General features: G+C 47.3%; 1 protein-coding gene across 1 annotated transcript in view; it reads left to right on the top strand.

Annotated features, from left to right (window-relative positions):
- Positions 1 to 303: 303 nt before the first annotated feature.
- The window catches only part of LOC126419358 (glucose dehydrogenase [FAD, quinone]-like), a 50,646-nt gene continuing 39,677 nt past the window's right edge, over positions 304 to 11,272 (top strand). Inside the window, exons 1-2 of the mRNA XM_050086545.1 lie at positions 304 to 540; positions 7,982 to 8,452. Coding sequence (XP_049942502.1) covers positions 337 to 540; positions 7,982 to 8,452 — 675 coding nt within the window. The 5' untranslated portion in view covers positions 304 to 336. The remainder of the gene's footprint in view (positions 541 to 7,981; positions 8,453 to 11,272) is intronic.

Genomic DNA, 11,272 nt, shown 5'->3' with positions numbered 1-11,272 from the left:
GTTGGCCGGTTTTTTCCACTCGCCTTTGGTTCGACACAACCTAATCCCAGTTCAGGCAGGTGTGTTAAGTTTTCTCTCGGCACCTACGTTATTCCGGGAATTAGTGCATTTTCAAATGTTAACGAACTTTTTGTTCATCCCACATAACATCTACGTAGTAACGCGTTTTGGCACTCAGTATAGGGTGACGAAGACGCCGACGTGATGGAGAGCTGTCCGACCAATGCTTCGTGGTCGGCGGTGGAGGCGGGGGCGGGGGCGGCGGCCGGGGGCGGCGGGCTGGGGGCGGCGCTGCTGGCCACGCTGCTGACGACGCTGGCGGGGGCGCCGGCGCGCATGCGCGCTGAGGCGGGCTACCCGCCGGACGCGGCCGACCGCCTGCTGCCAGAGTACGACTTCGTGGTGGTGGGCGGCGGCAGCGCCGGGTCCGCCGTGGCCGCGCGGCTCGCCGAGGTGGCCGAGTGGCGCGTGCTGCTGCTCGAGGCGGGGGCCGACCCGCCGCTCACCGCAGACATCCCGCCGCTCTTCCACAGCCTGCAGGTGCCCCTCCTAATATCCTATCGGACATCCTTCTAAACGGCGTAGTGCAGAAATCGACACGCCGTGGACTCGACGAGTCGTCGGAAGTCCCTTGCAGAAACCTAGAGCCGTGCTGCCTCTATAACCGTCCATAACTGCGGGAGTGTTGCCACTAAGGATTTTTTTTGCACGGACTGCCCTCTAGATTATTTCCCGTGAATGTTCGATGGGACTCGTGTCGGACGATCTGAGTGCCCAAACCACTCGCTCGAATTGTACAGAATGTTCTTCAAATCAGTCGCGAACAAGTACGGACCGATGACACGGCGCATTGCCATCCATAAATTTTCCACCATTGTTGGGAGCACGAAGTCCGTGAATGGCTGAAAATGGTCTCCAAGTAGACGAACATACGTATTTCCAGTGAAGTCGGTTCAGTTGGAACAGGGGACCTCGCCCATTCCGTGTAAACACGGCCCACACCATTATGCAGCCACCACCAGCTTGCGCAGTGCCTCTTTGACAACTCGCGTCGATGGCTTCCAAGGGTCTGAGCCAAACTCTTAATTCCCGTCGTGCGTCCACAATTAAGTTGGAAACCTTTTCAGATGAATCACCTGAGCGCAAATATCAGCTTCGCCACTGCACTGCCCTTTCCTGCCTTCTATATACGATACTACCATCATCTGTATATGTCCATATCCCTATCCCATGAGTTTCGTCACTTCAGTGCATATATAGGGCTGACAAAACAAGATACCTCAATGGATTCCGTAACAACTACATAGTCAGGTCGTATGACTGAGGCACTACGATTGCATATTATTGTTTTAAATGAAGGATTTATCTTTGGGACCAAGATAGTAAAAAAAAAAACTTTGTTGCCAACTATAGTCAGTGACGAAATGAAACAGCTTTGAATGATGTTGGTTACTTATAATGAATTGGGAGGTAAAGCAGCCATCAACCAGAAATTTCAGTAGCACAGTGAATTAACAGCCTCGCTTCTACTGGAGGTGGTGCCCACTTGTTCGTTAACGGCCTGAGCGCCGCCCAACCCTTCCAATCACGCCTTTTCTTACAGCCTCGATGAACATACTGGCCAACAAAAAAAGTGAAGTACCCAGAAGGAGAGGAGTAAACGAAATGGAAATCGACGGATTGAGAGGGTATGTTATATTATTTCGGTAATTTCAAAACAGAATCCAACTGACAACAAATTTGCAGGATATGTCCACTTATGAACATGGCGTGGCACCATCTCCTACCTGGATACATGCATTTATCCGGCTGAGAAGCTTGTCATGAGGCAGTCATATTCTCTCCTGATGTTGGCGAGCCCACAACTGTTGTAAGAGGACCTTGATAACCTGGGATGGAGCTGACGGCCCAGTTGAGCCACACCATGTTCTGTCGGGTACAGATAGTACCTGAACTTCAAGCACACAATCCACAGGGACCCGTGTCATGTATGCAACAGCACTGTCCTGTTGAAATACAGTACCACGATACAGTCGCAACAGATGTAAAACATGAGGACGTGGGGCATATTTGGAGTACCATTGTGCACCCTCCACCATAACCAGTCGTGGCCGAAGACACAGTCGACGGTACCCCACACCATAGCAACTTCTTTTAACACCGCTGTGACTCCCTTAAACATTAGATGAATGGGACGCCTCCCTAGGTCGCCGCTTTACTCGCCAACGATACCCGTCCGGGTTAATGTAGAACTGCGATTCATTGCTGAGTGTAGTGGGACAACATTCATCACCAGTCCATGTTTCACTGTAATGAAACTGCTCCAACACAGCCGTTTATGTTGTGGTGTTAATGGCTGCCTACCCGTGGGACGGTTAATTCCCTAATCCGGCTGCTGTCAGTCTCTGACAAGTGGTGAGGGATGTCCATCACTTGTTGGTTGGTTGTTGGTTGGTTGGTTGTTTTTTTGGGGAAGGAGACCAGACAGCGTGGTCATCGGTCTCATCGGATTAGGGAAGGACTGGGAAGGAAGTCGGCCGTGCCCTTTGAAAGGAACCATCCCGGCATTTGCCTGGAATGATTTAGGGAAATCACGGAAAACCTAAATCAGGATGGCCGGACGCGGGATCGAACCGTCGTCCTCCCGAATGCGAGTCCAGTGTCTAACCACTGTCCATCACTTGTTCTCGAACGGTAGGCGCAGATGTGAAGGCACTGCGATGTGCTCTGTGCACAACACGGCCATCCTCCCTTGCGGTGATCAGATGTGGTCGACCACCATCGGGCCACTGTCACAACCGTACGGCCCACGAATCTGGATATTGCAGTACTCGACCAGCCGACCAATTGGAGAGCAACAATGAAGCGCCTTTCAAACTCTGTTAGGCGCCGACACTGCAGTCTCTCACGAGTATGCGACATCTTCGTGCCCGTGATCACCAAGCATCTGACTTTTCACGTCCCTTACATACCCTACAAGGCCTGGCAGCTACACTAAACACGAAGAACACCTATGCTCTCTGGTGGCCGCTCTATCTGTCACAGAGAGGTACAACTCTAATCATTTGCATTCCCGCCGATTGTGTGCATGTGTCGAGCGTTATACCCACATACGACTATGTCTTCTTGGTGCTCCATTTTGTCAGGTGGTGAGTAAATACACCAATTATGGCCACTAAATTCATTCCAATACATTTGCTACTGACCAGTTCCAATGTTAGCATCATTGTCAAGCGGAAGTGGACACCACCATGCAGTTTATAAGTAAAAAAAAAAAAAAAAAAGTATAATTCTAGTTATTCAGTTTCACCCGGTGTTGATGGCACCGTTATCCTCGAAGATGCGACAGTACTCCGAGAATTATTCGCTCAACATTATTGTATATAAACTTATCTTCCCACTGAAAGCCCTAATACATAGAAAAGGAGGGCGGAAAGGAAGGAAAATCGTTTAATGTCTCGTCTTTATAAACTGAGTACCAGCTGGCACTGGCGAAGGATGGGGAATGCTGCCATGCTCTTTCAAAGGAACCATTCCAGCATTCACCTTAGGTGACGTAGTCGATTCACGGAAAACTACAACTGGATGGCCGCACAGAATTGAAGTCCAGTGTCTTACTACTGTGGCACGGAGCTCGATGGCGAATGTACAAGGAGCACTCAGGTGTAAAGGAGATACTGTACAGTATAACAAGCTGGCACGGGCGTTGGTAACGCAGGTAGGTGTATGTGTAAAATATTGGGAATGAGAAAGGAACAGAGCGAATGTTGACCGCTGTCTCATTCGTCTGTTAGACGTGCTGTCAGCGATTTGTGTGCGCGTCAGACTTCATTACGTAGGCCGAGAAAGAGGACAGCGAGGTATCATGCCGTTTACTCACTGTGGCAGGAGTGTCAGGAAGCGAAATTCACGCTAGAGTGTCTGCCGTGTAAGGCGAGAACAGTATGTCATGCGCACTTGGGATTTTGTGGAATTAAGGATTTCTGGAAGGTCGGGTGTGACTGAAACACAGCAGTCGGCAAGGAGAAGCTCATTGTGTCGTTACTCCTTTCGTCATTGTTGCGGTGGGTGCAGCCGTCTCAAATTGCCGAAGATGCACGGTGGAAGACACTCGGCTCATGTTGGGCATCAGTCACGCCAGAGTATCTCAAGTTCCGGAAGATCTGCGCGCAGAGGGTTCCCTACAGCCTGATGGCGGAGCAGAATTATCGACATCACAGCAGCACTTGGAACAGTGTTACGGTAAAGACAATAAGTCCCTGTCCCGTATAGTCGCGGGGGATGAAATATGGTGTCATCACTTTGAGCCGGGGAGCGAGCGTCAGAGCCAACAAACGAACCATATGGAGTCATCCCCAGAGAACAAAATTTCAAGCCGTGAAAGCCATCTGCGGGGAAGTCCTGATACTTCGTTTTTTACTGAAAGGGCCCGTTGATCATTGTCTTTCTGGAACACAACGCCACAATTAACACATTTGTTCGTCGGCATTTTGCAAAAATTGAAGCGCACTGCAAAGTCTAAATGCCCAGTAATATTGACGGACGGCATCATTGATAACGCCCGCCCACGTGTTGCTATGCGAGTTTCATATTTTTGGAGCCTGGAAGACAGACATCCGTGGCCGTCGGTTAGTTTCGGACGAACAGATGCACGCCTGAGTACAGTCATGGTTCCGTAGGCAACCGCAAACATTTTTCCGATGAGGCACTGCTTCACAGTGGGATAAATTTATAACAATTACGGTGATTGCTTTTGAAATAATAAAGAGTTTACTCTTTTCCATCTGTCTCGTTTGCATTTCACTGCCCCTTCTACGATGCAAATATTAAGAACTCAGGAGAGAAGGCAAACTAAAGGAATACCAAAGAAACCTAAAGAGTGACCGACAGCCAACTGCCACAGTAATTAACAAAACAAAGTAGAACTGGGCACTAGCAAAGACTCGCATGGAGTTTGCAGCTTACAACGGAAGCGAAACTACAAATCCGAAGATGAACCGAGTCTCGAATTTATTGTTTTGTGTTTCACTCCCACAACGCCACCGTGGACTATTAGATGTGTTTCCCAAACTTGATTTCGCATAGAACTCCAAATTTTAAGTACGCTCAGTGCATCTTGAGCAATGAAACCAAGTTGGCAGAGGAGGACAAAATGGCTTCATCAGTATCTGTGAGCCACGTTTCTGGATGGTTGGTTGGTTTAAAAGAGGGGGCGGTGGGGAGAGGGGCCAAACAGCACATTTCTGTTTTTGTTGGACGGAAGTGCATTGGTCTATCGAATAAGAAAGAACGAAGGACGGACACAGTGAGACAACTACTGGAGGCACATAAGCTGTTGGAAGCAGGGTTTTCATGACATTCTATGGCCACAATAGTTCTTACAGAGAGCATTCACAGTCCCTATGGTGAAGATCCTGGCACGTAAAATGGCCAGTGCCTGCATGACTTGGGAGATGAAGGCACTGATGCAAGTGTTCGCACAATCTCGAATCTGACCGCGATCAAATGCGCTCAGGTCACGCATCTTGCCCAGAAGCTGTAGCATCTTCTCTACGGGATGATATTCGCCTCCTTAGCTGAGTATCAGCGCCTCTGACTGCCATGCAGCGGGCACGGGTTCGATTCCCGTCCGGATCGGAGATTTTCTCCGCTCGGGGACTGGGTGTTGCGGTGTCACCATAAATTTCATCGTCGTCGACACGCTAGTCGCCCAGTGTAGCATCAACTGATAGGACTTGCGACTCGACGGCCGAACTTCCCCAGGTGCGGAATCCCGGCCATCGGTACCACACGATCATTTCATTTCGTACGGGACGATTTCCCTGTACATGAGATGTAGTATTTATCAGGTTGGTTTTGCCTGGTACTCTATGTGGAGCTGTTTATTTATTTTCTGTAGAGGCGCTGGGCCTTATTTTATCACTTTGCGCTCAGCCGCTGGTGGCCCTGCTACATTTCAAGTAGAAACACGCACGGCTTCTAGCGCCTGAAATTTCATTGCGCTGACTGAGGCAACGAAGAAAGGAATATTCAGAATTCGTCGCTTTGCTGTAAACTTTTCTGGCATGTTACTTAAAGCTGTCCAGGGCACGCTTTTCGTCTGCTGCATTGTGAAGGTATTCCACAGGGAATTTCGTGAGTACACGGAAGATCGACCACAGTGCCTCATCCTGGAGCTGTTGCCATCCTCCAGACATGGGAGAAGTAATCCGTAACAGGTCTGACACAGAACGCCCGTCGTCTGCAGAGAGGGCTGGTGACTCTTTGATGGCCGGACCGACGGCGCCCAGGGTGTTGCTCGTCTTCTTGTAGATCTCCTTTACGTCGTGTTTCCGCAACAGCTGGCGATTCAGTCTGACTTCTAAGTATTTCACTGTTGGTGTCCACGGTATCGGAGTACGAACAAGCGTGGTGCTCCCTGTTTATGCCTCTTGGTCAGGATCATCGCTTGGCTCTTAGCTGCGTTGAAACCGACGCGTCAGCCTGCTGGGAGCATGCAACGACGGTACAGGCTGCAGTCGGCGCTGTATGGCTTCTGGCAGTTTGTTTTGGTGTACCAACGCAGTGTCGTCAGCGCAGGGGTACATGGTGTGGCTATAAAATAACGGGACTAGTGCTACAAAACGTTTTATTTCAGAAAAAATATATATTTGGTTATTGTCAGCCTCAGTATACTCCCCTCCCCTATCCCTACAACATTTTTCCTTTGGGTGCTTCAACGGACTGAAATCTTGTTTCTTTTAATGGAGGGTTGACCTTCGGGTATAAATATGTCACACTGTGCTACGTGAGGCGAATAAGGCACGTGGTCTAATACTAGGATGCTGCTTCGATAGAAACCTCTTAACAGGCAATGCGGTATGAGACGGTGCCTTGTCTCGATGCGGAACCCATGACGTCTCCTTCCTCAATTCGGGTAATTTTTTATTATTTTCTCATAGAGTTGAGCTAGAACCTACAGGTAGTAGTGTTGATTAATAGTTAGACCTTCAGGTACCCAGTGAACATACACAATTCCATGAATATAGAAAAAAAACCTCATCGCTTTGATCCTTGAGTTGCTTGGACCGGTGCTAATTTTGTGGATCCTAAGTGAAAAACAAAGTTTCTGCACGTGTTATCACCCTTTCCAAAAAATTAGGATCATTTGAAATGGTGTCAAAGTGTCAATACAAACGTTTTCCCAACCTATTTTTGTTCGAAAGTGAGATTTTTCAGCCGGCCGCTGTGGCCGAGCGGTTCTAGCCGCTTCAGTCCGGAACCACGAGCCTGCTACGGTCGCAGGTTCGAATCCTGCCTCGGGCATGGATGTGTGTGTGATGTCCTTAGGTTAGTTAGATTTAAGTAGTTCTAAGTCGAAGGGACTGATGACCTCAAATGTTAAGTCCCATAGTGCTCAGAGCCATTTGAACCTTTTTTCGAGATTTTTTTTTACACGAGTTTCGCACACACTTTTCTCATGTTAAAATGGTTATGTAAAATTTGCCTTACGCAATTCCTACAGTTTCAGCAGTCGATTGAATTCTCAGCCGACCATCAGATCTAATCAGAAACTTTTTGATATTTTCATGTGTTTTTGGTGTTGGGTGTCGTCCTGGGCGTGAGTCACCCTCAAAGTCTTCTCGGGCATCATGGAAACGCTCGAACCACTCAAAAACGAGCGTACGTGGTAAACATTTAGCGCTATACACTTCTTTAATTGAAACACAGGTTTCGGAATGAGTTTTACCAATTCGTTGCTCTCTTATTACACTTACCATTTTTTCCGGCAAAAACTAACAACTCTTACATAAACGAAGGTCACGGCCACACTGATTTGTGTACAGGCGCCAGAGACGCCGTATTCGGCTTCACACTTCACACCTGTGACAGCATCAGTCCTATTACTTTATAGCCACATCTCGTGGCGACGTCGGTAGGTAGGCGGAGTATGCGGCCGACTGCCATGGGGCTGCCTCCCACTGTGTGCTTGCTTGTGCAGGAGTCGGAGATAGACTGGGGCTACGAGACGGAGCCGCAGGAGGCGGCCTGCCTGGGGATGGAGGGCCGGCGCTGCTACTGGCCGCGCGGCAAGGTGCTGGGCGGCTCCAGCGTGCTCAACGCCATGCTGCACGTGCGCGGCAACCCGCGCGACTACGACGCGTGGGAGGCGGCCGGCAACCCGGGCTGGGCGTACCGCCACGTCAGGCCCTACTTCATCAAAGCCGAGAGCTTCGAGATGCCGCAGGTGAAGCCAGCTCCCATCCTACCGAACAAAGCAACCACCGAGCCCAAGGCGCGGCGGCCCGAAAATACTACTGGGTGGTTGCAACTAAAGTTCAATCACTCACGGAGGTCGACTGTGGGCTGTAATTGTCGTATGGCAGCGAAACTTGGCAGATATGCTAATGCGACAATGCGGAACCTATTTACGCTGGAAAACAATTATTTCCAATTTTGGCCACCAGGTGCAAATCTGGCGCAGTAAAGCGTCTCGTCGACGGTCCCGATGCTTGTATTGAACACATTGTGTAAGCGGCGGTTAATAATAAAATCAACATTATGCCTTTCTCACTTGTCTGAACTTTTCTGCCACGTCCTGTTCCTAATCTAATACATATGGAAACATTTCCACACTTCTTTTTTGCATTCACAGTGCCAGATTGCACTCGGAAGTCAAAACTGGAGCCAATTTTTCCAGCGTAATTCGGTTCCGCATTAATGCATTAAAATATCTAACAGGTTTGGCAGGCATGTGTAACTACAACCCACGATGAACCTCTGTGGCTAACTCAACTTCAGTTACAACCACAACCAGTAGCTACGTAATTTCCTGTTAGTATGGTAGTTATGGCGACTTTACACAGTCTTATTTACGACACACGCTTTTTGGCATTCATTATCCACGAATAACCAGTCGACACATTTTTATACAAGAATATTATTGCTACAGAGACTTAATATGTGGCTTACAAACCTTAAATAAGACTCGAGAGTTCCGAATGTGTTGATGAAAAATTTCCAAGATCGAAATGAAGTGCTCTTTCAAAAGTTCAGTTTGAAATCCGCAAAAGGTTCACCTTTTGGGAGAATATCAAATAAAGACTCAAGCTTCAGTCCAACGAGTTCGCGGACCTTTTCACCCTCTGTGTTTACGTTCAGTTCCCTACCCGGCAGCAACAGACTCATTCGGCACCAAACATAGCCAGTTACTAGTTGAAAAATAAGTCTTAACTTCTTAATGTACTTCGGTTTCACCAGATCTCACCACCCCTCTCCCCTCCTCCCAGACTATTTTGTCTTTCAAGAACTGACAGAGCACCTATAGCGTATAAAATTCAACTTGTCCATATACTAAAAGTTTCTGAACACAGAATATTCGTGATGTCTGTTCTGTCGGACCTGTCCTACAGAAGAGAGACAATACGCTGTTATGATTCAGCGGCCGTGAATATCAGTAGTCAGGGAAATTTTTCCGACGGTGTTGGCATTACGGCATTGAAATTAATGAATTAATTGCAATTGAAAATCAAATTAATACCCGTCCTGCACAAATTTTCAACACACCAAAACGGAACACAGTTACTGCCTGGGGTTGACTTGGAGGAGGAGGAATAGGCCCAAGTAAGGACTGAACATCATTCGCGACCAAAATATTTATTGAACAACGTATGCTTAGAAGTAGAATCAAAGCAATTAAGAAAAATTTACTTGCAAGCTTTCAACAGTTAATAGAAAACATGTTAAGAACAATAACAAAAAGTGTCAAAGGTGATCAAATTTCATAAATGCGCACGTCCCTGAACATGAGCTGCAATGTTTACTTTGTTTTCAAGTAAGACTTTAATACACTGTCACACTGACCCGCAGTGTAATGTTAAAACATAAGAAATCTAAAATGATATAAGTGATTATGAACATATCTATGTTCAAAGGCGACAAATGAGCTTTGCACTTAACTATCACAGTTATGGAAGCAAATACTTTCAACACCCGACATCACAGAGGCGAAGAAATTTGTTGCAGTTCCTTGAGAATTAATCGCTTAAGTTTCAGTTCCTGTAATGAGACACCGTGTAATTATGAGGACACAGATATTTTTTGGTACAAGTGTATGTGACAGAAAAACGATGCAAAAATTTAATACAATATCTATGCTTCAAAACCATAACTACAACACGAAGAATTTGTGTCACAAACAATTTGCCAATTCACCTTGTCATATTTTCTGACAGCCTGTTTACTGATTTACAATTGCTTGATATCACAGAATGTTCCACAACATTACTAACCAAAGGAATTAAAACTTACTAACGCAATGACATTAAAGTCTACATTCAGTTCCCAAAAAGGGTTCACACATTTCAAAAACACAGAAATTTTAAAAGAGCCAAGACAGGTACAATGTCGCGCAATCCGCGACTTCAGAATGCAACCGGCTGCACTCAGGTAGTTACTCAGCATAAATCAGATACAGACACCTCCCAGGTAATCGAGACACTACTGCGCATGGCGCTAGTTACTGATATTATTACCTGGCAAGAAAAATGATGTTGAAGTTCAACAAATAATCAAATCATAAATGATCTTTAACCCCTCAATCATGGAACTAAATACCGATGGAGGTGGTGCAGTGGTTCGCACACTGGACTCGTATTCGGGAGGACGATGGTCCAATCCCGCGTGGAGCCATCCTGATTTAGGTCTTCCGCGACTTCCCTAAATCACTCCTGGCAAGAGCCACGATGGTTCCTCTGAAAGGGCACGGCCGACTTCTTTCCTCATCCTCCCCTAAGCCGATGAGACCGATGACCTCGCAGTTTGGTATCTTCCCCCAAACAACCCATGGAACTAAACAAAACATGACTACGAGTGTAGTTACACACGCACGTATTACTAAAGGGGCAGAAACCAAGCCCTCTAGAATTAATAGAAAAAAAATAGTCGGGGCCTTATTACTGAACACATACCAAAACCTTAATGAGAAGATAAGAAGATACCCCGCCAACCGCAATTCAGGTTCAAAGTAAGCGGTAGTGACGAAATATTCGTAACAGGTTCATACCATAGGACCGAAATCATTACAATATACACTGAAGAGTGAAAGAATCTGGTACACTTGCCTAATATCGTGTAGGGTGCCCACGAGCACACACAAGTCCACAACACGACGTGGCACGGACTCGACTAATGTCTGAAGTAGTGCTGCAGGGGATTGACACCATGAATCCTGCAGGGCTGTCTATAAATCCGTAAGAGTGCGAGGGGGTGGAAATCCCTTCTGAACAGCAAG

Source organism: Schistocerca serialis, chromosome 9, assembly GCF_023864345.2.
Source record: "Schistocerca serialis cubense isolate TAMUIC-IGC-003099 chromosome 9, iqSchSeri2.2, whole genome shotgun sequence".
Classification (NCBI taxonomy): Eukaryota; Metazoa; Arthropoda; class Insecta; order Orthoptera; family Acrididae; genus Schistocerca; species Schistocerca serialis.
Note: the sequence above shows the minus strand (reverse complement) of the source record. Positions and strands in the feature narration are given on the sequence as shown.